Below are 26,828 nucleotides of genomic sequence, written 5' to 3'. Positions count from 1 at the left end.
AAACTGGTCTGATGTGCAATCAGAGTTCAGATATTTCTAGTTGTATGTGTGTGGGAAGACGTTTGATGTGTACGTTACAAGTGCACTGTTTTTGAAGTTTATTTCTTTTACAAACATGCTTTAGAAAAGCAGTAGTGATGTGGATCAAGCTAATTCCTAGCAAAAGTCAATGACAGTCTGTATCATCAGTTCTCAAAATGGCCGTTAATCTTCAGGAAATAAGATGTTTATCATATCCATTGGTATTAAAATCACATCTTACTGATTTAAGGCCCAACTTTTTGTACCTTTCTGCATCTGTTTCTGTATTTGCAAATGACTATAGATTACATGAATTTCTGTGTCACCTTGCATAGTCTGAAACTCATACAGTATAAATCTTTGAGTGAAAGATTTGTGAAGAAACAACATTAATGCTGGCAGAATATACATCAAATATTTAGAGTGCCTTGGCTACTGCTTGGAAACTTTTGGAAATTGGAGGGTAACTTGTGGCTAAAATGTTGCTGATGGTTTGCCTTGACGACATTTATAGTCCAAACAATTCAATATTTGTTATCACCAATTAGAACAAATCGATTAATATTTCAATTCAGTTCTCAGAATCTGGCTCCGTATCGCTACATGAGTAAAGTTTCAGCTGGCACATGACCATAGAATTGCCCTAAAAACTTCAGTTAACTACCTTCGAAATACATGTGCTAATATTGCCTCTGTTGCCAATGGTTATTTTTTATTCCATATTTGCTAAATACCAAGTTACCGGGTAAACAGTATGTTCCTGGGGATCTGTAGGCATGGGAGTGAGATGACAGTAAAACTCCCCTGCAGAGTTCAGAGTCCTGCAGGAAACTCTGGTTTCCCAGCTGGACCGTGATAAGCACAAGGCTGAGTTAAAAAACAAAAGAATTTTCTACAAGATGAGCCATCTAAAATTTTGTAATTCTACAAACCCCCAGAACTATGGCCAGTCAATGGTATCTGTAATCCCCCAAATCAGAAATATGTTTGGATTAATTTTTATCTGGACAAATCAAATGCAAACCTGTTGGACCAGGCTGGAAGAAAAGCCCTTTTCCAGTGGCATATTGGGAATATACCACCTTAGGCCCTGGCCAGTTCCTCGTGGCTGGTGTTTATCAGTTCAGTGATGTTTTACTGTAAAATATACTGTAAGATTATGAGTTTTATCAAATTTCTCTTTTTATTTGATGTGCTCCCATCTTCTTCCTTGCTTTTCAGGGGTTCTTGTGCTGACTTTCTTTGTGAACAGATTTCACGTGAACACCATCACCAGCAAAGACCAATTCATTATAGCATATGGGGGTCTCCGAGGAGCCATTTGTTTCTCTTTGGTTTTCTTGCTTCCTGACTTTCACAGAAAGAAGCTCTTCATTGCAGCAACAACTGTTGTCATCCTATTCACCGTGTTCGTACAGGTAAAAACAATCTCTGTGTCACCAGCAGATGTAAAAAATGAGCATGACCTTTTTTCCAGACAAATAACCAGTACTAAACCATTAGATGGATACAAGGATTAAAACTTTCCCTCCATCGAGTGGTTAGGCATATAAAAATTTAAAACTATTGCTGAAAGAGGCAAAAGGTGTGAGAATGTGTCACACGTTCGTAAGGTCAACCAGCAGTGGTTGACCTACAGCATGTGCTGTAGCATTTTCTGTGATAATTTGTCCCATCTTTGATCTGGTCCGTCCGTAGTGGGGTAGCAGTGGTGAAAATTATGCAGAATGACGCTGGCATAGGCTTCCTTTCTGAAGTAGAGCTTTTATGTGTTTTATGTGGGAGCAAAGCCAACAGAAATCAACCTCTACAACTAGTTTGCTGTCTGAGCAAGGTAAGAACCACTTGTTATTGTAGGCCTTGTCATGAAATGAAATGCTACCTGAGCCGTGCAGTAACGAAGGTCAGTTTTCCTGATCCCAAAAGTGAAAAGATGGAAGGTACTGGAGATACTCCAAACCCTTAGAACATGGGTAGCAAGAATTTTAAAAGAGGTTTATGGTTTGGTCATCTCAGTTTTGGTAGTTCACAAGTTGGACATTTTAAAGGGACCTAATTTTGAAAGAGCGACTTTTTAATGTTTTCTGAGAATGAGTTCAACTTTATTGGGGCATCCAACAGCTGAAGGAACAACAGCCATTAGTTGTTTATCAAAATAGTTTGTATATACATCTGAGATGTTTTCACCTTCATGCAGCAAAGCAGCTGCACTTATTTTATGATGATGCAGCAGGAAAGGGATTGCTTTAACTATTCCACTGGAAAAAAAAAAAAAAGATTTGGGGTGTGTTACTTGTTATAAAAGCAAGGAAAATCAGAAGCCAATAAAAAAGTCATAGCACATTTGATTTATTTGCTTCAAATTTTTTCTTTTATAACTGATCCCTTAAGCCCTGTTGCTACCTGCTCTCTCTTTCTGCCCTAGTGATTCTCGAGTTGATTCCTATCCAATGGGAAAGCATCTGCAAGTGATTACAACCTGCCCATATCATGGGGTGGCTTCGGACGTGTTAACCCCCTAGTGCCAGGGTAGGAGAAGGAGGCAGACCCTTACAGCACTGGTTGCTCTGAGATATTTGGTTTGTTGTTTATAAAGCACGAATGTACTTTTTCTTTTTGAAGGCTGATTTCTGCTGTGTTTTTGCAAAGCCCAGTCCTACAGAATGGCTGTAGGAGCATCTGCAGCTTGGGCTGCTCTTGGGGAGCATATGGGAGGTGCCTCATCTGACCCCTGCCTGCAGTTGCATAGTGGGCAAGGACCCCAGGCTGGTCAGCCTGCAGCTGGGGCAGATCTTGGTGCTGATATTGCCCTCCTTACTAATATGCTGTTATTTTTCGTGGATTCTTAGTTAGCCCCCCTCCAGGTGTAGGATGGAGAGAGGTTTTCTCTCCCTTGGGCACAGGCTGACGCTGTCAGGAGTTGCTGTGCTCCAGGGCACAGCGAAGCCCTGCTCAGGAGGAGCAGGCAGGAGCTCTCGGCATTGCTGTGACATCTAGTGGTAACAGCACTCTTGCAGCCTTCTGTGGGATGAAGATTTTGGATGTGTCTCCCTGCTCTTCTCTGCCCAGCAGCAGGTCCATAAGGGCCAGGCTCCTTTCGGGGTTTCTCTGAAATACACCTTTTTGTTCACCTGGCAAGTGCTGTCACCTTTGAAGGAGGGTGTGGTGGAAAAATTGGGGTTGTCTGGTCCTGAAGTGAGCAAGGCTGCTATCTACCTGGTGTGCTCTAGCCCAAAAAGTTAGAAGCAGGTCTCCATAATGCTGAAGCAAGTGGGATGGGGGTCTGGGAAAGATGCTGTGCAGAAAAGCTCCCCAGGAGTTCTTGCTTAATGGCATGAGGTCCCTGCGGAGCTGCTGACCTGGGGTTGCCCTCCTTCTGCCCTCAGATAGAGGGAGCAGAGCAGCTGCTGGGGCTTTGGGAGATGGTGGGTCATGGTGGCAGCTGACGAGTGGCCCCATGGCTGAACATCACCCTGTGGGAGCAAATTCCTTCCATTTGGCCTCCCTGAACCCTTCAGGTGTGGGTGTTGGGCACTTGTGCAATGTTGGGCAATGTGGAGTTGGGATTGACTCTGCTTCCCCACATCTACCTAATCCACTAAAAAAATGGTCAACAAGTGTGATGTGCTGCTAGGCTTGAAGCTGAGTCCCACAGGACAGCTGGACTGGGTGCAGATTTCAGACTGAAAGGAGAGAGCAGGGGCCAGGGGTGGGGGGAGAGTACTTAGGTGGAGGTTGACGAGTTTTAAGATGCAAATGTGGGTCAGAAATTGAAAAGATACGGTCACTAGGCACGTCCGCTCATGCAGAGACGCTCTTGAGTCTCAAGACAAAGGTTGTTCTAAGGCAGCAGCTCCATTCTGCCGAGGCTTCGGAAAATCCTTCCCAGGACCGGGAAAAGGGCTTTTGTGTAAACTCAAAGCTCAACTGATGATGTCATCTCCATGCGAAAGGGTGAGAGTTAAACAGGGTCCCCTGTGGGTATGTGTCGGCGGGGTGACCCCTTGACCTTCAGCCATTCAGTGGGAACATAGCATCTATAAAGACAGACTTTGCTCTGCTCTGGGTACCTGCAGTATTGTGTGGCTGAGGCCACCATGAGAATGGGGGCGGGGTGGGGTTGGGGAGTAAACTTGCTTAAAAGCTGAACCAGAAATATATTGCTGTAGCTCAGCACTGAAAATGTAGGTGAATATAACAGAAGCAGGTATTAAGAGGAACCTTCAGAAACCTGGGTTTGCAAATCCTACAGCTTCTGAAGTCTGTGGCACTGCTCCCAGCTACATTGATGGATGCAGGACTGAAGGGATGAATATCTTTAATATCCCAGCATCTTTTATGGTGCATGTCACTTTGAGTGGAAAGAACAAGTGAAATATTTGCCACAAAACAACTTCTGGGGATAGTGGACTCTCTTTTTGTTGTCATTGTTATTTTGTGCAATAAGTTTTCTTTGTTTATAATGATAGCAATACAGGCTTGGCGGGGAGTGTCTATGTTAAGGTAGGGCAGAGACTAAGGAGGAGATGATTTGGGCTGTTTTAAGCTGGTGAAGGCCAGCAAGGCATCTTGTTGGAGCACAAACCCACTTCATTTTCTTGGAAGTCCTGACCACACTGTCTGAAAAGCCTTGTGCTACACAGACTAATGACCAACGTGTAAGCAGTCGGGCTTTGTCCATACATGGGTCTATCAGTGCATTACACAACCCAGGAAACTCATCTATTTTGGCCTAACTCAGTTGTGTAAGGCTCTTGCCACAACAAGCCTGGTTAATAATTTTGAGAAGGTTGACTGAGCAATTGTCAAGTCCTCAGCAGTTCCAAGAAGGCCTGGGTATGCGCCACGTAGACCAGAAAGTCCTCCAAGGAGCTGTGGGCTTGTTTGGAATGTCACAAAAAGCCCTCATTGTTCTGCCTTTCAATGCGGTTTAAAAATGAAATACCACGTTCTCCGTTTGAAGTTCAGTCTCTCAGCCGATTGGCCTCTGACCTCTTCCATGAAATTGTTAGCAAATGTAATAATTGTGAAGAGGGTGGGGGTTTTTGTTTGCTGCCTACGCTGACCCGTTAGCTACTGGATCGCTTGCAGTAGAAAAGCTCTGCGTGAGCTGATAGAGCTGTTAGTGTCTGCTGATGCACTTCAGATGAGTTATCCCTGGTGGGTGGAGGAACATAACAGGGGACCTACAGGTGTGTTGTGAAATGGCATGTGGCCTGAAAATGACATGTGGGATTCCCATAATGCTCCCAAGGTCATGAAGGGCTGGAGGAATTCAGATGTTTCTAAATTTGGAAGTCGTGGTCACAAAACTCCGAAGTGCCACTTTAAAATGAAAACAAATGCAGCTTTTATCCACTGAAGGCAAGAGACCAAATTGCATAATATCTACTTAATTTTTATAATATCTGTTATTTCTGAATTTGTGAGTTTTATGTTATTTACTTTGAATAGCAACACATTTTTATTGCTATTAGCTATTAAAATGACACATTGTTTCTGCAATTAAAAATGTGTTCAACTCTCCTCCATGCCAACATTTGTGACATTCAGAAGTCATAAACCTCAGCTACTCCATCATTTTTGCTCTAAACTTGTCCTAGAAAAGTCATTTCATACTGAAGCCAGACTAAGAAACTCACCGCAGCAGCATTTTAGAAGTTCTCTCATGAGGCTTAAAGAACATTAAAACTCTTCCCTTGACCCTTGCCACCAGGTGGATACTTTGATTAGTAAACTTAACCACCAACTGGCTATCAAAGATTGTGGGAGTAATGATCTGTGACATATAATACTCAAAAAGTTAGCAAACAAATGCTGGCAGAGGCCACGTGCTGTGAAGTCTCAAGGACTATCATCGTTTCAGGCATTTGAACTTTGAACGTTTTGAGCCCCTTTCCATCTGGTAGGCTGCAAGCAACAGCAAGCCACAGGCTTGACCTTGAAATTACTGGTTGATGTTTTGTGATCTTTGAGATGCCAAATGAGGAGAGCAGAGCACTTCCCGTTTCTGCCTACCCCCATCCTGAAGCCTGTATGTGAGTTCCTGTTGACAGGCTGCTACCACAAGCAAACAAAATTTTGTCTTGCAGTTGGGAGAACAGTTTCTAGTCTTGCTGAAGCTTTGCAGATTTTATCTTACTAATAAAACAGAGGAGGTGAGAGGTGCTAGCTCAAACAGCAGCTCTTGTTCTGGCAAAGAACAAGGTAGCTGTGGCTCATACCCATGCTGGTGATTTTTGTTCCAGTGTGGGTACCACTAAGTACATTTCATGTGAAAAAAGGCTGATTGTTATCTTTGTGGTTATGCTGCAGGGAATGACTATCCGTCCTCTTGTTGACTTGTTGGCTGTCAAGAGGAAAAGAGAGAGTGCTCCCACAGTGGGAGAGCAGATCCATATTCGGGTAAGTGATGCATCCATCAATACATGGCTGGAGCTTTCCAGTATGCTTTGCTGATAGCAATATGGTCCGTCTGAAATGTGGCATGCCTCCAGGGACTCTGCAGATCTTCAGTTTTACCTGAATCTTCTGCAGGTCAGTCCCTTTCCAGGTTTGAAGTCCTACTCAGCTTTCTAACCATGGGTGGTTATTTGCATGGGAATAGCAGCTACCGACTCAATCAGGATGGTGTTGTGTTAGGTAATGCACAAACATGACAGAAAAAGGTAATCACTCACCCCAAAGTTTATACTTTAACCTAACTCCAAATTTTCTGCTTCTCTGGAAAGAGTGAAAGAAAGAAAATGAGACTTGGTTGCTTTCAGGGTTGGTGTCTTCCATGTGTTCGATCACATCACCACCGTCAGTTTGGATATTTTTGAAAAAAAATTTAGAAAAGGGAGGTTCAGGTTAGCACTGTACTGGAGGGAACTGCTGAAGTGCCTGGCAGTGTTCAAGGCCAGGCTGGATGGGGCTTTGAGCAACCTGGTCTAGTGGAAGGTGTCCCTGCCTGTGGAAGGGGATTGGAACTAGGTGATCTTTAAGGTCCCTTCCAACTCAAACCATTCTGTGATTCTACGTCCATAACCCAGAGGTGGAATTTAGTTCACCTTCCTCTCACCATCCAAATGTTGGCCTTTCTAGTTATGGAGGACTCATTCATAGTGTGGGCCAACTCCTTGAGAAAGCAAGGTATTCTGCACACCTAGCTGAGGCTTTGTATTTGCATCTGCATCCAATGTAAAATTATGTATCTGAATCTAACTGTTTTTGCCTGGCCACATTTCTGTGGGTATGGCTCCTTCATTCCTTCAGGAATGTTTTTGTCTCCTTTTTGGGTAGCTAGAAATAAAGACATTAGGTCTGGGGACATTTATAAAAACTGTTTGGCATCCTCATAATTAAGTTGTATTACAGAGCTTTGTCTGAGGTTAACAGAACGGTTCAATAGGCTGAAGAGTCTTTTCCTATCATTAACAGAGAACACTTTCTTCTTTTGTTAGTGTGTGAATAGTAAATCATCTCTGGAAATGTGTTTCTTAGGAAATGTGAGCTGAAAATGGCTATGTACCAATTAAGTTGAGAAGGTAACAATGCAGACAGTTGGAAATCAGGGACAGAAAAGCCAGAAGCAGCTTTCTTCCTCAAATTTATTTCTCTGTCCAGATAGTTTGGATATTCTTACTCGCGAGAGTGATGATCAGTGTGTGTGGGGGGGAGTTGTTTGCTGATCCTCAGACCATACAGCTGCTAACAGCAACATGAGGACTCTTAACCTGTACCAGGCTGCAGGGCTGAGTGAACCGCTCTGAAATTTTTCTGTCTCTGAACCCACAAAAAATAATTTTAGAGCTGGAGGAAGCTCCAGGGGCTTTGGTACCTCAGTGTGGAGGGGCATTGACCTGCAGTAGAGCAGAGACCTCTCCCAGTTTAGAGATGCCAGTTGGAGGAAAATCAATTTGGGAAATTACAGATGTTTAACTTCTAATTGGAAAAATCAACCTGCCTGGGATTTTGAATATAATTTTAAACAGTTGTAGTGTTTTTGTGTAAGGCACGGTATGGCCAATGATTTCATTTAGTGGGAAGTGTCTGGGGGAAGGCAGTATTTATTATTATTCAAGTCAAAGCATCATTTGTGCATTATCTATGTCTATATCCTGAAGATACTGATCTCCTGAGACAAATTGTCCTCAAAAACCTCAATATAAGCATTTCCTGCTTATCAAGGCCCAATATGCAGGACATGCGAGCCATCAGCCATCCTGTACATATCATAAAGAGCAGATCCACGTCCCTCAGCGACTATTCTTTCCTCGCACAGACCTGAAAGCAGGCAGACAAACCACTTATTGTGCTCCAGAACCAAGGGATACACGTGGATGCCTGGATGGGGAATTACCCTGACATCCCCTCTTCTTGTTTACCGGCTCTGTGTACTGAGCTGAAAGCATCTCCTGTTTTGTCTGCTGGCTTTTGATGTTTGCTGAGTGAGTTCATCACGTATGCAATACATGCAACCGGTGTATAGCAAAATCCTCTCTTCTGTTTAGTTCTTGGATCATTTGCTGGCTGGCATTGAAGATATATCTGGACACTGGGGACAGTATTACTGGAAAGACAAGTAAGGATTTGCCAAAACACAACTGTGTACACGTGTAGAAAAAAATGAGGCTGATTTCTATTCCCTAAGTTTCCACTGTGGGCAGCTGAGCCTTGCTCATCCTTGTGGCACAAGGCAGGTGACAGAGGGGCAGTTTTCCTTGTCCAACGTGAGACCAGGTTCTCGGGGCGCTTCCCCGCTTACGGGTCACATATTGTACTTCACTCTAAAAAGACTCCTCTCTCTTGTCCTGTTGTATTTTTCCCTTCTTGTCCAAAGAAATCTGATGGAAATGAAGGTGTCATGCCAGCACAACACACAGCTTGTGTGGCTTCAGCCTGTCCCTGCCTGCAGCAGTGCTGCCTGTGCCCTCCTGTCTGTCTGGCCATGTGGGGCTGAGGACCCCAGCCCAGGCTGTGCACAATTAATAGTACAAATAGGAGCTTGTGGCACTTGGAGAGGCAACTGCTTGTTGTGGACTGATGAATTATAGAGTATCTCTACAGATTTTTGTAGCAAAGTGCTCGATTTTCGTTAAGTTCTGGTAGATTGTACACATAGAAGATTTAAAAAACCAACCAAACAAACAACAAGTGAAATAAAATATACTAATAGCACTCTCCCAGGTTTAATTCCTTGGCTCTGCAGACACAGATGCAGCTAACTTCATGGTAAGGACTCTGATTAATGCACCTGGCAGGGATTTTCTTAGGAATGCCAGTGCTTGGAAGTACCACTAGAGGGTATGGGAATTGCTGCTGCTGAAGAGTGTCGTGGCTCCTTGCGAGCAGGTTTGTGAACAGCTAACAACAGCCAAACTTGACCATCAGTACTTGTACCGGCTAGATCTTTCCCAAATGTTGCGCTGCATTTGAGTGGAAAGTGAGAGGAAATAGCTCAAGAGGTAACCTGTTGCATCCCTTGGGGCTACTGCATGTACTTGTAGCAGTTATAGTGGACTTCGTGATAAGTCTGATACTTTTTATTGTATTTGGCAAAGTGTTAATATCTTAGATCATGTGCTGTAAGTGCAGAAGTAATTATGGACTGACCTCTTGGACCATAGCTTTCTGGAAAGAAGGTAATGGAAGATAGTGGAATATGGGGTAGTCATGGACTATGAACCTGCTGTCTTACTGAGGTCTGTTTTGGTGCTGAGGAGTCGTGGGAGGAGGCTAAGCCTGTCTTGATTTGTTCTAAACCAGATTAGAATATTTCAACAGCAAATACCTGCAGAAGATCCTCCTTCGAGAATATGACCAGCCAAAATCAAGTATCGTGCTTCTCTACGAAAAGCTGGAGCGAAAGCATGCCATTGAGCTGGCAGAAGCAGGGCAGCTGGGTCATACCCCGTCTCATCCATCCTGGCTGTAAGTGCTCCCCTGCAGTCGTCCTCTTTTTGTCACTCCTCCCAACCCTCCCACTGGAGGGAGCAGTTGTGAAAAGCTTTTGCAAACTTCTCTGCCTCCTCTGCTCTTCCCTGCTGGGCTATCCGATGGGAAGGAGCAACATTGCTTGGACAAATGCAAAGTAAAGACTATTTAAAGATTAGTAGGTGGGTATTAAAAATGATCAGGTGGATGAGCAATCTGCTGGCATTGATGAATGCAGTTTCTAACCTTGTACATGGAGGCTCATCTGTATCCCCCCCAGCGTTACACAGAAACGGTGCAGTGAGGAAGAGGTGCTTGCCCCATTTTTTGATGGCTTTGAATCATTACATATGCTGAAGGAACCAACAGCGAGCATGAGCATCGGATGAGACAGTGGGGTCAAATATTTGCATGTCAGAATGGCCATCTCATCTCAGATGGTTCAGCTCTCCGCAGCTCTTTTACCTACCAGGGAGCGGATGGATGGCACAGCTCTGATGCAAATACCAAATGCCCCTTCTGCAGTGAGCTCCATCTGCAAGGATTAGCTGTTGGTCATGTCTGCTGGTGGTGGGATCCGAAAGGGCTGCTGTGAACACTGGGCTTTGAGGATGTACAGGCTGTGCTGCTGTGCATCTTCCAAAATCAGGTGTTGTGGTTTTCTTTGCAGCAACAATGACAGGACTGTCATAACAGACAAAAAATTGGAGGATACTGTGAATCCGGATGTCCTGGAAAATATACAGGAAATACTGGCAAGGAACCTGTACCGAATAAGGAGGACGGTATAACTTTTCCCTCAATCTGTATTTTAGATGTCCAATAACAAAAGTTATCCTAACAGCCTGAGCAGATGTTATGAATATTTACATAATTACTAATGATGTCTCTTTGTGAGCAGAGAATAGTTGGCTGTGTGAAGCCAGATCCAGTTTCCGAGTCGGTGGCACATTTCTGTTTGCAGCGTGACAGCTTTTGAAAGGTTCACCCAGTCAGCCTATAATTTCGTGAAGTATTTTAGGCATCAGTACCCAGAACCAGAAAGGGGAAAGTAGGAGCACGTGGATCTTCAGGCATCAGGTTAGCAGATCCGGCACTTGCAGCAGCTCCTGGTTACCTACAGGGCAGAGCAGGGATGGGGTTATCCTCACGTTTCATTTTTTTCCCATAGAAGAGAGAACAGTCAGTGAGCTGTACGTGAGAATTAATCTGCAGAGGTTTTAAAACCACTCGTCAGTTTTGCCATGATCTGGTACAACTGGTAAATACCACAGAAACCACTTGCTGTCCAGAGAATAACTCATGAACAACCTGAGGTTTTACACAGCACCTAGGACTGTGCGTTGTAATTGCTGTTGACATAGTGATACACGGAGCCTTATCCTTAAAATCCACCTAAGCCTTTGTTCTATGGATTATGCATGAAATACTGAGTCCTTGGGGATGCGGCTGGTGTGGGCAGCTCAGCATAGAGGGATCAGCCACCCCATCCTCTCTCCCTTCCTGAGCTGAGAGAAGCAACTAGATAAGGCTGGGAGGAAACCTATAGAAATGGTGAATGGGATGAAGATGAAGGCATACCTCCTGTTTGTACTTACTCCTGTCTAAATCCAGCCTCCACCCTTGTAGCGACAGAGTTATCCCGACTCCCACTGATATTAGTGGAATACTTAACTTTGCTTGGTTCACGGCTTTTGAAGCAGGATTTATGATTCCTGCTTATTACGTGACTTATATGTAAAGGTGGGGCTGATATAAAATATTGGAGGATTGGGCAGAGGTACTGAGGCTGAAGACCCCTCAAACAGACTAGTTTCACTAGGTTGATGTGTCACCTGGACTAACAGAGATGCACCTCAGTCTTGTCATTCAGTGATTGCTTGGGCAATTCTGTATAAAGAAGCAGAGTTTGGAGTCCCATCTTCTTCCTTTGGCTCTTTTCCTCCATCCCCGCCTCTCATACTTAGGTGGTGCAGTTTGTCCTCATAACTAGGCAGGATTGTTACAGACGAGGTGAAGGACCCTGGAAGATGTAGGCATTAGTGAAGAGATGCTGCTACAGAGAGAGGGATGGTCCCACATACAACAGTGATCTCTCTGGTGCGACATGCAGGGCCCGGCGTACAACAGGCACACCCTTCCCGGAGAGACTGAGCCAGTGGAGCATGCCAAGGAGATCCTGATCCTCCGGCACAAGAGCCTGCGGGTGGAAGTGAGTGGAGGTGACACAGCCAGCTCCAGGAAGGAGGTAAGAGGGAGTGGGGAAGGCTTGGACCTGCTTTCCCTGTGCAGGTAGAACAATCATGAGGAATAGTGCTGTTTGTTGTTGTTGGTATTTCCTTTTAAAGACAAATCCTGTGGCCTTAAATGAAAAAAAAAAAAAGTGTCTCTCAATCCTAAATTGCATTCCAGTGAGTAGGAAATACCGAGGGAAAAGAACCCAACCCAACTCCTGACAAACAAATGAGCCATCTTGCTTGCAGTACCATTCAGTGCTCTGTGAACACAGGCTTCCGTCCATGCTAGGAACGTTATTTGCTGAGCAAATGTTATTAATTGGGCTTCAGTCTGCAGATTCAGAGGTCTGTTTTTCCCATGTTTTCTTTTCTGAGAGATTTCGAAGCTGAGAATTTGGTTCAGCCATTGTCAGTGGTCCAGATAGACTGTAAATATTTGAAACTGTTCGGTGTTTCCCCCCTCCCCTGCCAAGTCTTTTGAAAGGACAGAAGCGTTATTGTGAGCTTTCTTATTTATTCTGGAGGTGAGTTTTTTGTTTTTAAAAGCAGCTAAAATTCTGGGCAGGCTTGAAGAAAGTAAAATAGAGGGAAGTGTTGCATACCAGATTCCTGGGAGAACCACTTTGAGTCCAAATTTACTGCTGGCACAGCTCCACATCCATTCATGTTCTGAATTAGAGGAGAAACAAGGTAAATTCAATGTCTGTGGCTCATGAAGACTTTTGCTTCTGACTTATTTGGGCATAAGTGAGAGAAGGTGGGCCACTATTTCCCTGTGGAAAGATGAAATGGTCCAGGAATGGTGCACAAGGAGCAGGCACGGTCTTTTCAATTCCTCCCATCCTCTGTAACTCTTGCTCTAGAGGAAAAGCAACTAATACCCCCCCCACCTGTATTTTGCTGCCAGACCCCCAGGTCTGCAACAGTAATTGCTGATCCATCCCTAAGTTTCACCCACTTCTCCAAATCTCAAGTTTTGATGGCTTGAGCTAAAGAAGCACTGTCCAAGTGCAAACTGTGGTCTCTAATCTGGCAGCAAGGCTCCATCACTAAGGAGAACAGAATGACCTTTTAAAAGGAAATAATTTATCTTTCTTTATTTAGATAGTAATTTTCCACGACAGCACAAGAATTTGGGACTGCCGCAGGCTTTCTTCTACTCTGATTTCTTTTTTTCAAATGCCAGTCACTGAAGAGCCCACCGAGAGCTGCAGTAATGCACCAAATACCGTTGCTTCTCAGCCCTTCATTCACAGAAAGGTGTTCCAGCTCTTGCAAACAACTTAAAGGATTTAATTTGATCATTTACATGCTGATTGGTACTTACAATTCAAAATAGATAGGCAAGAACATGGCGTGTTCCTGTAGAACATTTGGTATAATTAAACTTCAAAAGAACAACATCAAACTAGGGCTGATTTTGAACACGACGTTACACACTTTAAGGACATTTGATTGTTAACCCTTGCGCTCCTGCTTTCCCCTTCACTGCTGCTCCCATTAGGTACTGCAGTGCATTGGGTAGGAAATTTAGCACCTTTGGGAAGATCGTTTCTCCTGTTACTTTGAATGCTCACAGCTGGTCTTTTAGAGTGCAAAGTATTTTGGGGGGAGTTGCAAAAGCAGTAGAACTCACTCTGTCTCTAAACTGACTCATGGATAGTGGCTAACGCCCAATGGGGGTGGCAACTGCTTCTGTGAATTATGCAAAATGCCATTCTAATGCTGAATACTGCTGCCTCATAGGAGTCGTTTGTTGGTGCTAATCACACCTCTTTACAGCAGCTACCTTTTGCTTTGTGCCAGTTGAAGTGAAGCAGACATAAATACTGAGAGCTGATTCCAGTGACATCTGTAAGGGTGACTCTAAGCCCAAGAAGCATCCCTCTGCACTCAAAAGGAAAAGTCAGGCATGTCTTGTGTAATCAGCAGCTTATCTGCTCATGTTTTAGAACAGCTGCCTCCTTTTACTGCAAATAGAAATAAGGCGATACCCCAAAGTGATGGGATAATGTTCTAAAAGAGCCCTGGAATATTAACACGAGATGGGAGGGTGGGTGAATGCTTTTATTTCATGCTGTAGGAGGACAGATTGTAGAATTTGTCAGCAGAAAGAAGGAAGACTGTGCTAAAAAGCCCATTAAAAGCAGCACAATATTTTAAATTTTGGGGAAAAAAATAGGCCACTCAGATTTAGTTTCATGCCAAATTGACAAGCAAATGGCATTTTTCTTTTTTTAAAGAGATGGATGGAAAATATAGCTAGTCAGTGTTTGAGATTTTTCTAGTTGTCAGATATTCTGCTTTTTGTAGTCCCAAAGGGAAGGGTTTAGTCTTCCAGGTTTTGAGTCAGCAAGAAAAAACTAGACGCTCTCATGCCACGTGTTTTTTCTATTCTGCATTTCACCACGAGATGGAAGCATTACAACTGTGTTTGCAAACCCAACTGGAAATCAAGGAACTGCGAAACAAACTTCAGGCCACTGAAAACCCTCTGCTGCTGGTGAAGCACCTGCAGGTCTTCTATTGCCAGTCTATTTGAAAAAAAGCATTGGTGATATTCAATCAGTTAGGTGCTATGAGCTGAGTGGATAATTAAAAAACCCCTTTGGTTCAGTAGAAACACTGCTTTTTCTGCTTGCTGGTTGTCTGCATTTATATTTTTCTTTTTTAGTGAAGTTGGTTGGTCCTTTGCTGTTAAAATACGAAGCTGTTGTAGCTCAGTTAGATTAATCTTATTATCTATTAGGTGCTAGTTGGTCTTTTACCCCTGTATCAGTCACCACAAAATAAGGTTTGCATGGAAGAGCATCTTGCTATAGGTCTGTGGCTCCACCAGGCTGGGGAGGAGCCGAGAGTGAAGTTCATCTTGCCTGATGGACGGTCCATCTCTTTCCACAGTCTGTTTGGAGAAACGGGTCCGTGGCCATCACCAGGCTTCAGCCAGGGCAAATCACATCTTCTCTCTAACCTGGGTCACTTTAGGTGCCTTAGGGGGGTCTACTGCACTTTGGGTGTCTACCTTTGCTTAACAGTAGTGAGAGATGACTCTCAGGCTGTGTTAGAAGCCCCTGACAAGGAGAGGTTGGAGAGTGAATAAGGAAGGCAGAGGGAAGTAAGAAAAGAACAATCCTCATCCTTCCCGAGCCAACAGTGCGGGTTAAATGATTTACACCAGACAGAAAACCCTTGGCAAGACTATGAGGTGACTTCAGATCTGAATCCTAGCCCAGAGGATTAACTCCAAGACTATCTATTTCCAGCAGAAAGTTCGCCTTCCTCTGCCTAAGGGCAAAATTCCTGCCGAAGGCTGCTGCTTCCTGGAGCTGGCTCTGAATGCTGTCCGGATTTTGGGCTTGCCTTATTTTAGGCAAGGATCCAACACAGAGTGCGTTAGCAGGGCGGTTTCTGAGACCCAGGATAGCTTTTATTTACCACCGAGCACCCAGAAAATCCTTGCACCTGTAGCCAGGCAACTTCATCCTCTTTTCTTCTGCCAAAATACGAGCACACTCCCCCAGAAGGAGCTTATTTGGAGCTGCCTGTAAGCCATGTGCGTAAATGACATACTGCCTTTGGTAATTATGTCGGGGCCCTTTCATGGAGCATGCTCTGAGAATCGTTGAATACTTCTGGGAATGGCTTTCCAGGGAGCCAGGCACTGCTGCTGGAGCCATAAAGGCATTGTTATTAAAATGGTCAATAAAAGTGTGAACAAGGGATGGAGGGCATCGGTCCTCGTTAGGGGAGGGAGGAGAACGAACCGAAACAAAACAGAAAACCAGGCTGGGAGGTGTCCAGAGTTATTTTGGCAGTCTGGGTTTCTGGACCAAGGTGCCAAATCACAGCTGCATAGGAGACTTATTCCCAGTTTACAGAAGCATTGAACAATTCAGGCAGCATTGTGCTACCTGATTTTTTAAACATTTTTTTCCCCCTGAAGGGTGGAGATTAGCACTGGAGTGAAAGGACAGGGAGCTCATTAGTGCAAGCTCGTTACCTGCCTCCTTGGCCTGCAGCCAAGGTAGGGAACAGCCAAGGTGAGAAACGTCCGTGTCCTGGGGATGGGTTTTGCCTCCTGCACTCGTCTGCCCCGTCCTCCCCACTCCAGGGCTGCTCCTTCCCATCCTGTCTGCTGAATCACTCCTGGAGAGTTCAGACCTCTTCCACCAACTTGAAACAAATCAGCATCTGTAAATATTTCCCGCTATCTATTTGATCTATTTTTAGCAATAGTTCTTTTTGTTTTTCTTGGCAAAAGTAAAACAAATGGAAATGGAATCCTTGGGGCTTGCAAATGGCTTGTTTATGAAGCAGGAGTGTCATTAACAGACTTGCTAGCAATCTTCATAAATGTGTTAAAGTACTTCTCTTCCTTAATCACAGAAGGATGACTCCTACTTGGCTCAGGGCAACTCCAGCACGCAGCCCAAGCTGTGCCGCTCCTTCACCGGTAAGCTGGGGAGCTGGTGGGTGCTGGCCGTGATTTCCTACCTCCCTTGTTCACCCTGTCCTGTCCCTGTGGGATGGCCCAGCAGGTGACACGGAGGACGTGCTGAGGTCCATGGCATGTCCAGGCAGCTGCCTGGGGGCAGGCCGTGGTGCTGGGAACCATAGCAGTGAGAATTGTGTCCCAGGCCAGGTGTTTGACCTCCTTATTACCTGTGTGCTGCAAGGGCATGCGTGAATTTACACAGAGATTTCTTGTCTCCATGCCTGGCCAGTCAAGCATTTGAAACTGGTACGGTTCTCCATATTCCACCAGGCACTAAGGTGTTTGGCAGTACTTGCAGGTCGTTCTGCCTATGGTGATGCTAATGCATAAACTGAAACCTTATAAAGATGAATGATACTTCAAAATGTGAAGTATGTGCCCAAATGCTTTCCAAAAGTTAAGATCTTATTTTTTTTGCTTGCTAAATACTACTAAAATGTGTTTCGAGTGCCCCATTAGCAGCTGTCTGTTTTGAGTATCTGTTGCAGAAAGATCAGTGGCTCAAGACCTCATATTTTCCAAAGCCCAAGCTCAGTTTTCAGATAACGAAAAGCTTAGTTTTCACACTTATTAAAAAAAAAAAAAAAAAAAAAAAAAGTTTAGTACCAGTGAAGCCTCACACAAAGTATAGCTGGTCAGAACTGTAGACAGAGTCATTTTAGTCTCTCAACCACGATGAGATGTTCAGTGGGAAACTGAGCACCAAATTTTTACAATACTTGGCACAACACCTTTTAGCGCAATCATGTCTGTAAAAGTGATGACTGAAAAGATTCAGTGTTTGTTGAAAATAACAAAAAATAATGTTGCCTCCCAGTATGGTCTGAGATAGGTTAAGGGGCTGGGCCTAACTAATGTGCAGAATATTTCTTTATTACATATGTACTGGAAAAATATTTAAGAAGCAAGAAAGTTTCCTTTCAATATTTTTGTGCCCTTCTATTTCTAATGTTTTCTTCCTTTGTGATTTTCTTTAAACAATTAACTAAAAACTTGCTAAATAAAGAGCCATAGAACAGCTGCCACTTTCTCTGCACAAAGGTGTCTTACTACAGGTTTGCAAGAGTAGATGGAAGGAACAGAAGTGTGTGGCATTCATGTGTTCATAACATGGTCATCTGCTGGGGATGTAGCTATTTTAATCCACAGTTTATAATAAATGTTCAAACTATCTTCCTGAAGAAAAACATGAGTGTAAGCAAAGTGATAAAAAGCAGTGTTTCTTGGTGTTTGGTGTGTGGGTTTTTTTGTTTTTGTTTTTGTTTTTGGGTTTTTTTGTTTGTTTGTTTGTTTTTTTCCTAGGGGAAAATGTAAGCACAACCCCCCCCGACATACCCTAGTGACAGGGCTGAAGGAGACTGTAACCCTTCCATGATGATTGCAAACACATCCCCCCCCAAACCACTTAATGTGGCAGCGTGAAATTGTAGGTGCTCCAGCAGGACACCTGCATCTTGAAAAGCTATTTTAAGGTAGTCACGGATAGGAATTTTTGTTCTGCCAATTGCTAGTAGGAACTGACAGAAGAATGATGCCATTGATCCAGATATGTAACATATTCCAAAGTACAAAATAGGCTTTAAATTATCTTTTTTTTTTTTTTTTTTTCTTCCATTGAAACACTGATCTTTGTCTTCTGTTTTATACTTGAAAAGTGATCCTTGCAGCAAATAGCTGATCCCCAAGGAGCAAATGGCCACCTCGGTAGCTCTCAGTATTTCCTCATTCCTGTTGACCCACAAAGGAGAACATTTCTCATACAAGTTGGTGTTTTTTCTCTTCCTGCAGTGGGGAATGCTGAAAAGGTTCGGGAGGTGAAACAGAACCGGTCGAAGTCGGTGTGTGTCATCCCACCACCACAGCCCAGCGGTACGGCCTGGGGTGAGAATAAAGAAGTGGAGAAAGAGCTGACTTTGGAGATGTAAAAGCAAAAGTGATGTTGCTGACTTCCCATGAGGGATCTGACTCTGTTTCATGGATGGCTGCTGTACATGTAGATAATGTAAATAAGATGCATATTGAAAAGGACAGCATGGACAGGGCAAAACATCCTGAGTTGTTTGCATTGCAACATGTGCTCTTGCACCACGCTGGGTTTTTTTAATGGGAGCCAAGGGACAAGATGCACGGCTGAGCACTAGCAATGCAGGGTAATGTCTGAGAGAGGATTTCTAAGAGGATGTCTTGGAAAAATTAGTCTGTTCAGTCTGGGAAAATTGCTGAAGCTGTCTACAACTGCAAGAAAGGATGTTTTAATAAGGTGAGATATCAGATCTTCTCAGCAGGGATAGACTAAACAGCAGGGAGCATTTAGATTATATGTTAGGAAAAACTTTATAATCTCAAGGATGGTTTTATTAGGCGATGCCACCAGAAAAGACAGCAGAAACTACGAAAGATCTCTTCTGCTCCTCAGGAACTGATGGGTCCAGACTATGAACATTAATCAAGTTAAGTCCAAAGTTAAATCATATAGTTAAATAAGGCATTGTGTCTTACCAGAGGGACTGTCCCACACCTAGACACAGTTCTTTTAATGAAAACTTATCGCAGCTGCATTAGAAGGGGAAAATATGTTCTTACTGATTTTTGAAAGTTTATTTAAGGAATGGTTCACCTCAAAAAATAAAATGGGGAAGCTCCAAATCCAGTGGCGATACCAGGATATGAACATGCCAGCGCTTAAATAGGTGGGCAAGCCTTGTGGTGTGGTTGGTTGCAGCAAGCCTGCAAAGGTTATCTAGGTGATCTTGGCTGCCATAGTTGAGAGCTGCAGAGTCAGAGGAGGCTTGAATGTGTCTCTTTAGAAGATGGGGCAGAGAGAGGAACCCAAAACCTCACTGCTGTGGAGCGCTTCTGCCAGGAAGGGTGTGATTACCTGCATCTACTCTGCAAAGGGTAACTCCAGGGATAGTACTGGAGGAAGACAGATATCTCCACATTTGGGTAATTTTTGTTGAAACTCCAGGTAAGTGTTCACGCCTTCCAAATTCTAGTCCTCAGCCAAACCTAATAGGGTAAGTTTTAGCATTGCAGACACTGACATTTTTCTTTCTCTTTCCCTTACTCTGCATTGAAGGATCCAAGAGTATTTAATCTGAACAAGTGGCTTTTTCTGAAATAAAAAGAAACTGTAGGAATTCGCATACTCCATGATATTTTTTTGGACTTCCAGAGCCAATCTCCTGTGCGCAGAAATACACCGTTAAGAGATCACTTCTGGGTACACTGGGGATTTCATTTTAAATTAGAGGCTCAAAATTGTGTGTATTTGCTTTGCAATGACTCTGTTACAGTGTCCTGTCATAAGCTGATGTAGCTCATTTTGACTTGAAGACCACTCTTCACTGCCACATCCCCGGAAATTCAACTCACTGCAAATGACAATTGGACCTTTTATTGTGTGTATTTGGTGTGTATATATACATATACATAGATATTTATTGGTTTTAGTGTCAGTTCATTGTCATCTTCAGTTACTTTATTAAAATTTTGGTTTGTTTCTTAGTTGAATCTGTCTTGCCTGTGGTTTGTCTGCACTTTGTTAGCAAACTACCTATCTTTGAATATATTGTTATATACAACATATATGAATATGTTGTTATGTACTGCATTTCTATTTCAATTAAATATGCTGTATTATGAAATCACCTAAGAGTTATTACCTCCTTGCATCTGCAGCACGCTGACGATGACGTCAGCAGTAGCCGGTGACACGCGGGGGTGTCTCTCCGGGTGTCATCAGTCCGGCACAGCAAGTCCAGCAGATCTGCTTTGAACAGCGGCGCATTCAGCTCTGACTCATGCAGCCCTTGGCCAGTGATCACAAGATCACGAGCAAGGCAAGCAATTGTAACGAGTGACAAAAATGGTCTGTTTATTGGCGTAAGCAATTGCATATAAGTGAGAGGAAAAAAAATCCTGGATCTGAAGGTCCTTGGCTATCTGGGGTTGAAGTGTTTGCTGTTTACCTGCAGTTTAATGTCCACGGTGTTTAAAACTTCTCCTTGAGTTCTGCACAGTAAATAGCTATAGAAAGATTTACTAAGATGGGTCCTTTTTATTCTGTAGCTGGAGAGCAAAAAGGAAAATAAATCAAATTGCTTGCCAAGGAGTTTGTAATCAAGTTGGTTTTTTTTTAAATTAAGGGTAAAAACTTTGTGAATCCATCGGCCAATTCTTGTTTGTGGGTGGGGTTTTTTTTTTTAATTTTTATTTTTTTTTTTAACTTTTGGCTTCTGAACTGTCTTGCTTTTGTCTGAAATATCTGGATGTCGGTGTCATCTTGGTCTTGTACAGCATCCGTCGTGCTTCTTGGCATTGGGTACTTAAATAATGATCTTTTTCCATTTGAGTTTCCCATCATGTAAAATGAGTTCTCTTCAATCTTGTTATGGGCTACTAAGGACCTTATCAAATGGTGGCTGTTTTGGCACATGTAGATTTCTTTGTAATACTGTAGTAGGCAAATGGTTGGAAAAATCAGGACACTTCCAGGAAATGAAACTGACATTTTATCTGATGTGGAAAAAAGAAGAAGAAGAGAAAAAAAAAAAAAAAAGGCATTTTATTCGCCTTTTTTTTTTTTAAATTGTACATTTTCATCTCACTTTAGCACAAGAGACAGTTCGATGCCAGAATCTCCCAGCTTCTAGGAATTCCAGATGTTGCTTGGCTCGAGGTGTGCGGCTCGGTGGCTTGTGGCTGCAGAGGCTGTTCCAGCCAGCCCCATGTCCCTGTGCACATGCAGCGGCTGGATCCTGAGCAGATCCCACCCATTAATCCCTTTCAACCTTGCTGTGCAGTGCTGGGACCATAAATACCTCTTTGCTGTATTAACAGTTTGCTTGATCTGCAGAGAAGACAATATTCTGTGCAGTACATACTTTCCCAATGAGTCACTCTGCCCCAAATTTAACCTTCTAGATACGATGGATTTTTTCTTAAAATTTCTTTAAGAAGTATAATAGCACAGCTAAAGCTTTCATGAAGTATTTTCCAGTTGCTTAGTGGCCAAGCCCTCTGACTAGTATGTATTTCAGCCCAGAATACCTTTGATAATCTTTGCCAGTATCCAGTGTTGGTGGTCTTAAAATTCTACAGCCGAGTGGAAAACTGTTAAATGCTCAGGCTTCAGAGCATGCCTAATTAATTCTTTCCAGGGTTTTAGTCCTTTAAAAAGTGTTAAAAACATGGATTCAGTGTATCATTGAATATTGCATGGTTCTGTGGAAATAAATTGCATCAGTTTGGTTCCTTTAGTAGTTCAGAGAGTTATTGCTCTGTGCTTACTCTGGAAGTTTACAGGAGTCTTTTGAAAGTTAAGGTTAAAATAAGCAAAAGTTGCTAATGATGGGGACTAGCTCAGTGGCAAAGTGAGCGCCCAAAAACTACATTAGAAAAGTCTGGACACATAGAACAAACAGCCACATTTAAAAATCAGTCTATAAATCTCCCTTACACATGCTTTCTGGAGCTGTGGGTATGTTCAGCACGTGGACTTCTTTTTATTTTTATTTTGACTAGAAAAACACACTTGTGTTTATTTTATTTCATGACTGCTTAAGGAGATTGTAATGGCTTAATCCTGGAAAGTACTGGCAACACTTAAGAACCAGGTGAGGCAAATTTGAGATTTTTTTCTCTCCTGATATCAAGTACTGGGGCATATTCAACCTCATAAGAAACATTAAGTATCTTTCAACATCCAGGCTTATGTGCTTCTTCCAAGAGAGATGTAGACGGGAGAGATGAAAAAGGAGCATGTGATGGAGATGAACTGGTGATTATAATTTTAATGCAGAATTAAAGGGGCAAATGTCAATGTGGGTATCTGTTCCACTCCCTTCCTGTGCAGATCATACTGGGGGGTTGCTCTTCGCAAAATCATCCAGCGTTGTTGGTGGCATTTCCAAGAAAATGTTGGTAGTTCTTGGGTAGCGCTTGTCATGGTCTAGATGGCTTTGCTCTCCTTGGTTTCTTCTTGTTCTGAGGTTTGTGGAGACAACAGTAAAGGCAGAGACTCACCAGAGGTATACACCCCGTCTACCTAAGGAAACACTATGTGGAACATCTTTCAGAATGTGACATATCATCAGGGTAAGCTCCAAAGCAGAAAGGTGTGCAGATCTCCAAAGGGACACTGGGAAATCTCTGAAGGCAGCCCTGAAATCATGTCTATTTATAAAATTGCAAGAAATTCTCTGCTTTCAGCTTGAGAGAGTGAAAAGATGTTGATCTATCTATAGAATACATAATTTTTCTGCAAGCATGGGTCAAAACACAAAAAATAACAACTCAGACTGTGCTGATGGAGTCTTTGATCAATCAAAAGGTAAAGCACTGATTCTGTGAAAAATCTGAGCTGGCAAGCCCCAGCTCATTGCTAGAGTATGTGTGTTTTGGAGATTCACAAAAGTCAGTTTAAAAGCTTAAGGGCAAAAAAAAAATCGTTAGGATCAATTAGGAAATAAAGATCACTAAAATGCCCAGGATACAACTTCCCTTTCCTTACACTTGGGTCCTTGTCCTGTCTGTGGTGGCACCTTTGTTTGACCTCTCTGGATAAGAGGACCCTGAAGGCAACGCCAGCTGGCACCAGAAGAGGTAAGGGAGGAAAGGGAGGCTTGTTTTCCTTGGTAATTAAACGATATTTGTGTCTGACTTTTGCACGGATCTGGGTGATGGTCAGTTAATACACCTACCTAGCTTTGGTGTAGCACTCCAGAGATCCCAACACGAGCTGTGAAGGACAACTGACATCATTACCAGTTTCTGCAGGCTTAGAAGATGTGGCAGGATGCTGCTTTTTTGGGTTTGGTTATTATTTTTTTTTTTAGGATGGGTGTCCTAAGCCTGTAGCTATAGTGCACCAGGGGTGTTATATTAACTCAGGCACTGGCTAATGATGAGAGGAGACTGTAGACTAGTTTGGGATGATTGCTGCCCTCCCCTCCGTGGCTCCTCCTCACTGGCACCTGCCTTCAGGCTGGGGAGGCAGGAGGGGGAGTTTCTGGACTGCCCAGCAACTGAGTATGAGGTAGCCTGTCTGACATACAGAGACTTGCTTTGTAGGAGGAAACAAGTGTGGTCCTAATGGCCATTCCGGCCAACCAAGTGTTGCATCACATTCTGGAGGTGCCTCTTGGACCTCGTGATGAGGAGTGGGATGGACTGGGCAGAGCATCTGTGGGACCTGTAGCCAGTGGGGCGAGTGTTGGTGCCAGGGCTTGGGTTCCTGGCTGGGAAATCCTTTCTTTCCTTCTCTAAATTAAAGATAATCTCTGCTGGAAGAGTGAAATCGGGGCTCCTTGAGCCCTTGGTGAGGCTGAGAGATGGAGAGTGAAATCGCATTCGGTTAGGGAAATTGAAAATCTGCTATCAATTTCAGGATTTATTCTACAGTATATTTTATAATAAAAGCACTTTTATTCTGGTTTTCTCCCCCATATCCTACAACATGTTGCAAACACACAAAGGATTGTGGAGCTCAGACTGGGCAGATACTGGGCCATCCTTAAGGCCCCACTCTGCTTTCTTGATGGCCTCCTAATAACAAGTTGTGGGTTGTTGGATGTCACTAGTGTGGCCCCAGGTCTGCAGTCTGACCCCCAACGCGCCACAGGGACAACATTTCCACACAGAGCTCAGGCGCAAAGGCAACATCATAAAGCAGCCTGGGAAATGATAAGATGAAAAAGTATGGATGAGTTGATCATAATTTAAAAAAATATTGTATTAAAAATTTTACACCAATGTGAATACTAATAATTGCTTTCATTCTTTGATAGATATCAAAAGGTGTTTTGCCCTCCAGAATGGAAATTTTTCCTTGAAAATGTGAAAATGAAACATTCAAAATTAAGAAATGCATTTCTTAAAATTTTTCCAGAGGTACTCACTCACCCCAACCATTCCTCAAAAATGATTCGGTTTTTAAATCCCCCATTTTCTGATTAGTTCATTAGAAAACCCTCAGCCCTTTCTAGCTCCAGTGGAAGAGGGGGGCCTGGAATGATTTATTGGTGGCCTTCTTGCCCCTTCTTTCTTTTTTCCCTTTCTTTTCTTCTAGTGTAAGTGTGTCCTGTCTATTAACAGGACTGTCTGTTGCATTGTGTAAAATCTATATGAGCAAAACGCTTGCACAAAAGAAAACCAAAAAACTAATTTACACTTTGAAAACAGAATGGGTCTGAATCTTATAATTAATAAAGATGTTTTTTCTGAAGAGTAAAGGCACTATTTTTTCTATTAGCCTTATGAAAAAGCATTCCTATTATACAAATTTTAATTTTATCTTTTTTTTTTTTCCCCAAGCACTGGGGAAATAGAGAAGCAAGGGGATTGCAGAGGTTAGGTAAACCCTGGTCAAGCAGGGCTGAAGGAGTTTGCTCCTCTGCTAGCCCCCGCAACCTGCTGGTGTGAGGAGCCAGCACCTTCTGGGCTGGCTGGATGCAATGGGGTTGATGTCTAATAATAATAAAAAAAAAATCAAGCTGAATGGAAGGAAACATAAGGGAGCTGTAACCCCATCATGTGCATTAGCCATCCCCATCAAACCTGGGTGCTCCCACCATGTGTTGCTGGAGCAACTGCCCCATCCCCACAGCTGCTGGTGCCCCAGGCACGGTCTCATTGTCCATCATGTCCAGGAATTTTTCAGATACTAATGATGATGAGCACGTGCATGGGGATGTGCCATGGAGAAGGGAAAGCTCGTGGCATGGAGAGACGTTTTGACCTTGCAAACTCAATTCCTATTCCACAGCCTAAGAATTTGGAAAATGTTTGGCTGGGCATATAACACCCCGTGAGGAGCCAAGGCCGGGCACCAGCAATGCTCTGCCGCAGCCATGAAGGGGTTTTTGTGCCAATGGAACCGAGAATTGCTGAGGACACCTTCCAAATGGCAAACAGTGCTAACTTGCGAATACACATTAGCATAATTACAGCAATGCCAAATACAGCTGACTAAAAAGCACACACACAAATGTGGAAATGTGCATTAATCCCTTTTTAAAAAAAAAAATTTACAAGTGCCCACTTTGCATTTTAATTTTGTGCTATTGCAGCGCAATCTGCAAAAGAAGTCCTCACTTCTGGTGTGCAAACCCTTGTCTTCTCCGAGCTCCTTCAAGCATTGCCAAAGCTGCCCTGTCAGCCGTGTTCAGCTTTAAGATACAGATCACAAGAATAGATGGCAAATGATTTCTTTGTGCCTTCAGATGGGTTTAACCAGTATTAGACATTAGTTAAATGGCAACAGGTTGAACTTACGCTTATCGAAGATTATTTAGGTGATAAATATATTGCACTTTGTATTTAGTTAACTATTTTAAGTTCAATACAAAGAGGTCATCTCATTGCAGTAATCGTTACCTGCGAAGTGACAAGATGACTGCAAGATGGGTATGTTATTGCAGTTCAAAACTATGGAAAAAGAGTGAATGTGCTGGGCTGCCCAGGGATGGGCTGGGAGAGGGTTAGTACATGCAGGAATGGGATGAGTGAAGGTGTAGAGAGGGTTGGCCACAAGTGCCTACATGCAAACCCATTGCAGTAGCAGGGATTGCTTCCAGTGGAGATGGCAGCTAAGCACAGGAGGGCAAGTGGCCGAGGAGGGACAGTGTGTGTTTGTTCACACAGAATTACAGGGCTGAGGAGGGCTCGTTTCCCAGGAGGCACTGCTGAAATAGCGCGGGAGGGGAGGAGCGCTTACTGCTCCCCCACAGACATGGCAAGATTTTTTGGTGGGAGGCTGTATTATGTCGGAATGATTTCTCCTCTTCCTTAGCTGACTAAATAGTTTGCTTGGAAGAAAAAGAATGGTTAAGCGGGCCGGAGACATAATGTGTATTTTTATTTTCTTGAAAACAGCCTTTGTACCACAACTCTCCCATCAGATGCACTTCCACTGCTCCCTGTTTGGAGGCCTTGTAATGATGTCTACCTGCTGAGAGCCAGCGTTCAGCCTTGCCGTGGTGGCTTTCATCTCCTTGTACTAACATCAGAAAGCATTCTTCCATTTCAGTGACCAGCCATTGAGACAACCCACTGGCCCTGTCCTGAAGTGCCCTGTTGCTTTGCTCACCCACCAGCTGCCCCACCATGCCAGATGCAACAACATCCTCTGCTCTCCTTTCACTCTTGCCCCTTGC

At 43.5% G+C, this 26,828-nt stretch overlaps 1 protein-coding gene across 1 annotated transcript in view; it reads left to right on the top strand.

The window, feature by feature from the left end:
• The window catches only part of LOC104344181 (sodium/hydrogen exchanger 2-like), a 28,974-nt gene extending 10,378 nt beyond the window's left edge, over positions 1-18,596 (top strand). Inside the window, exons 5-13 of the mRNA XM_086469789.1 lie at positions 1,243-1,439; positions 6,337-6,426; positions 8,517-8,587; positions 9,772-9,936; positions 10,610-10,724; positions 12,053-12,187; positions 15,033-15,038; positions 16,563-16,629; positions 18,460-18,596. Of these exons, the coding sequence (XP_086325915.1) occupies positions 1,243-1,439; positions 6,337-6,426; positions 8,517-8,587; positions 9,772-9,936; positions 10,610-10,724; positions 12,053-12,187; positions 15,033-15,038; positions 16,563-16,629; positions 18,460-18,596 (983 nt within the window). The remainder of the gene's footprint in view (positions 1-1,242; positions 1,440-6,336; positions 6,427-8,516; positions 8,588-9,771; positions 9,937-10,609; positions 10,725-12,052; positions 12,188-15,032; positions 15,039-16,562; positions 16,630-18,459) is intronic.
• The last annotated feature ends 8,232 nt before the right edge of the window (positions 18,597-26,828 follow it).

This window comes from Leptosomus discolor, chromosome 9, assembly GCF_034619465.1.
Source record: "Leptosomus discolor isolate bLepDis1 chromosome 9, bLepDis1.hap2, whole genome shotgun sequence".
Taxonomy (NCBI): Eukaryota; Metazoa; Chordata; class Aves; order Leptosomiformes; family Leptosomidae; genus Leptosomus; species Leptosomus discolor.
Note: the sequence above shows the minus strand (reverse complement) of the source record. Positions and strands in the feature narration are given on the sequence as shown.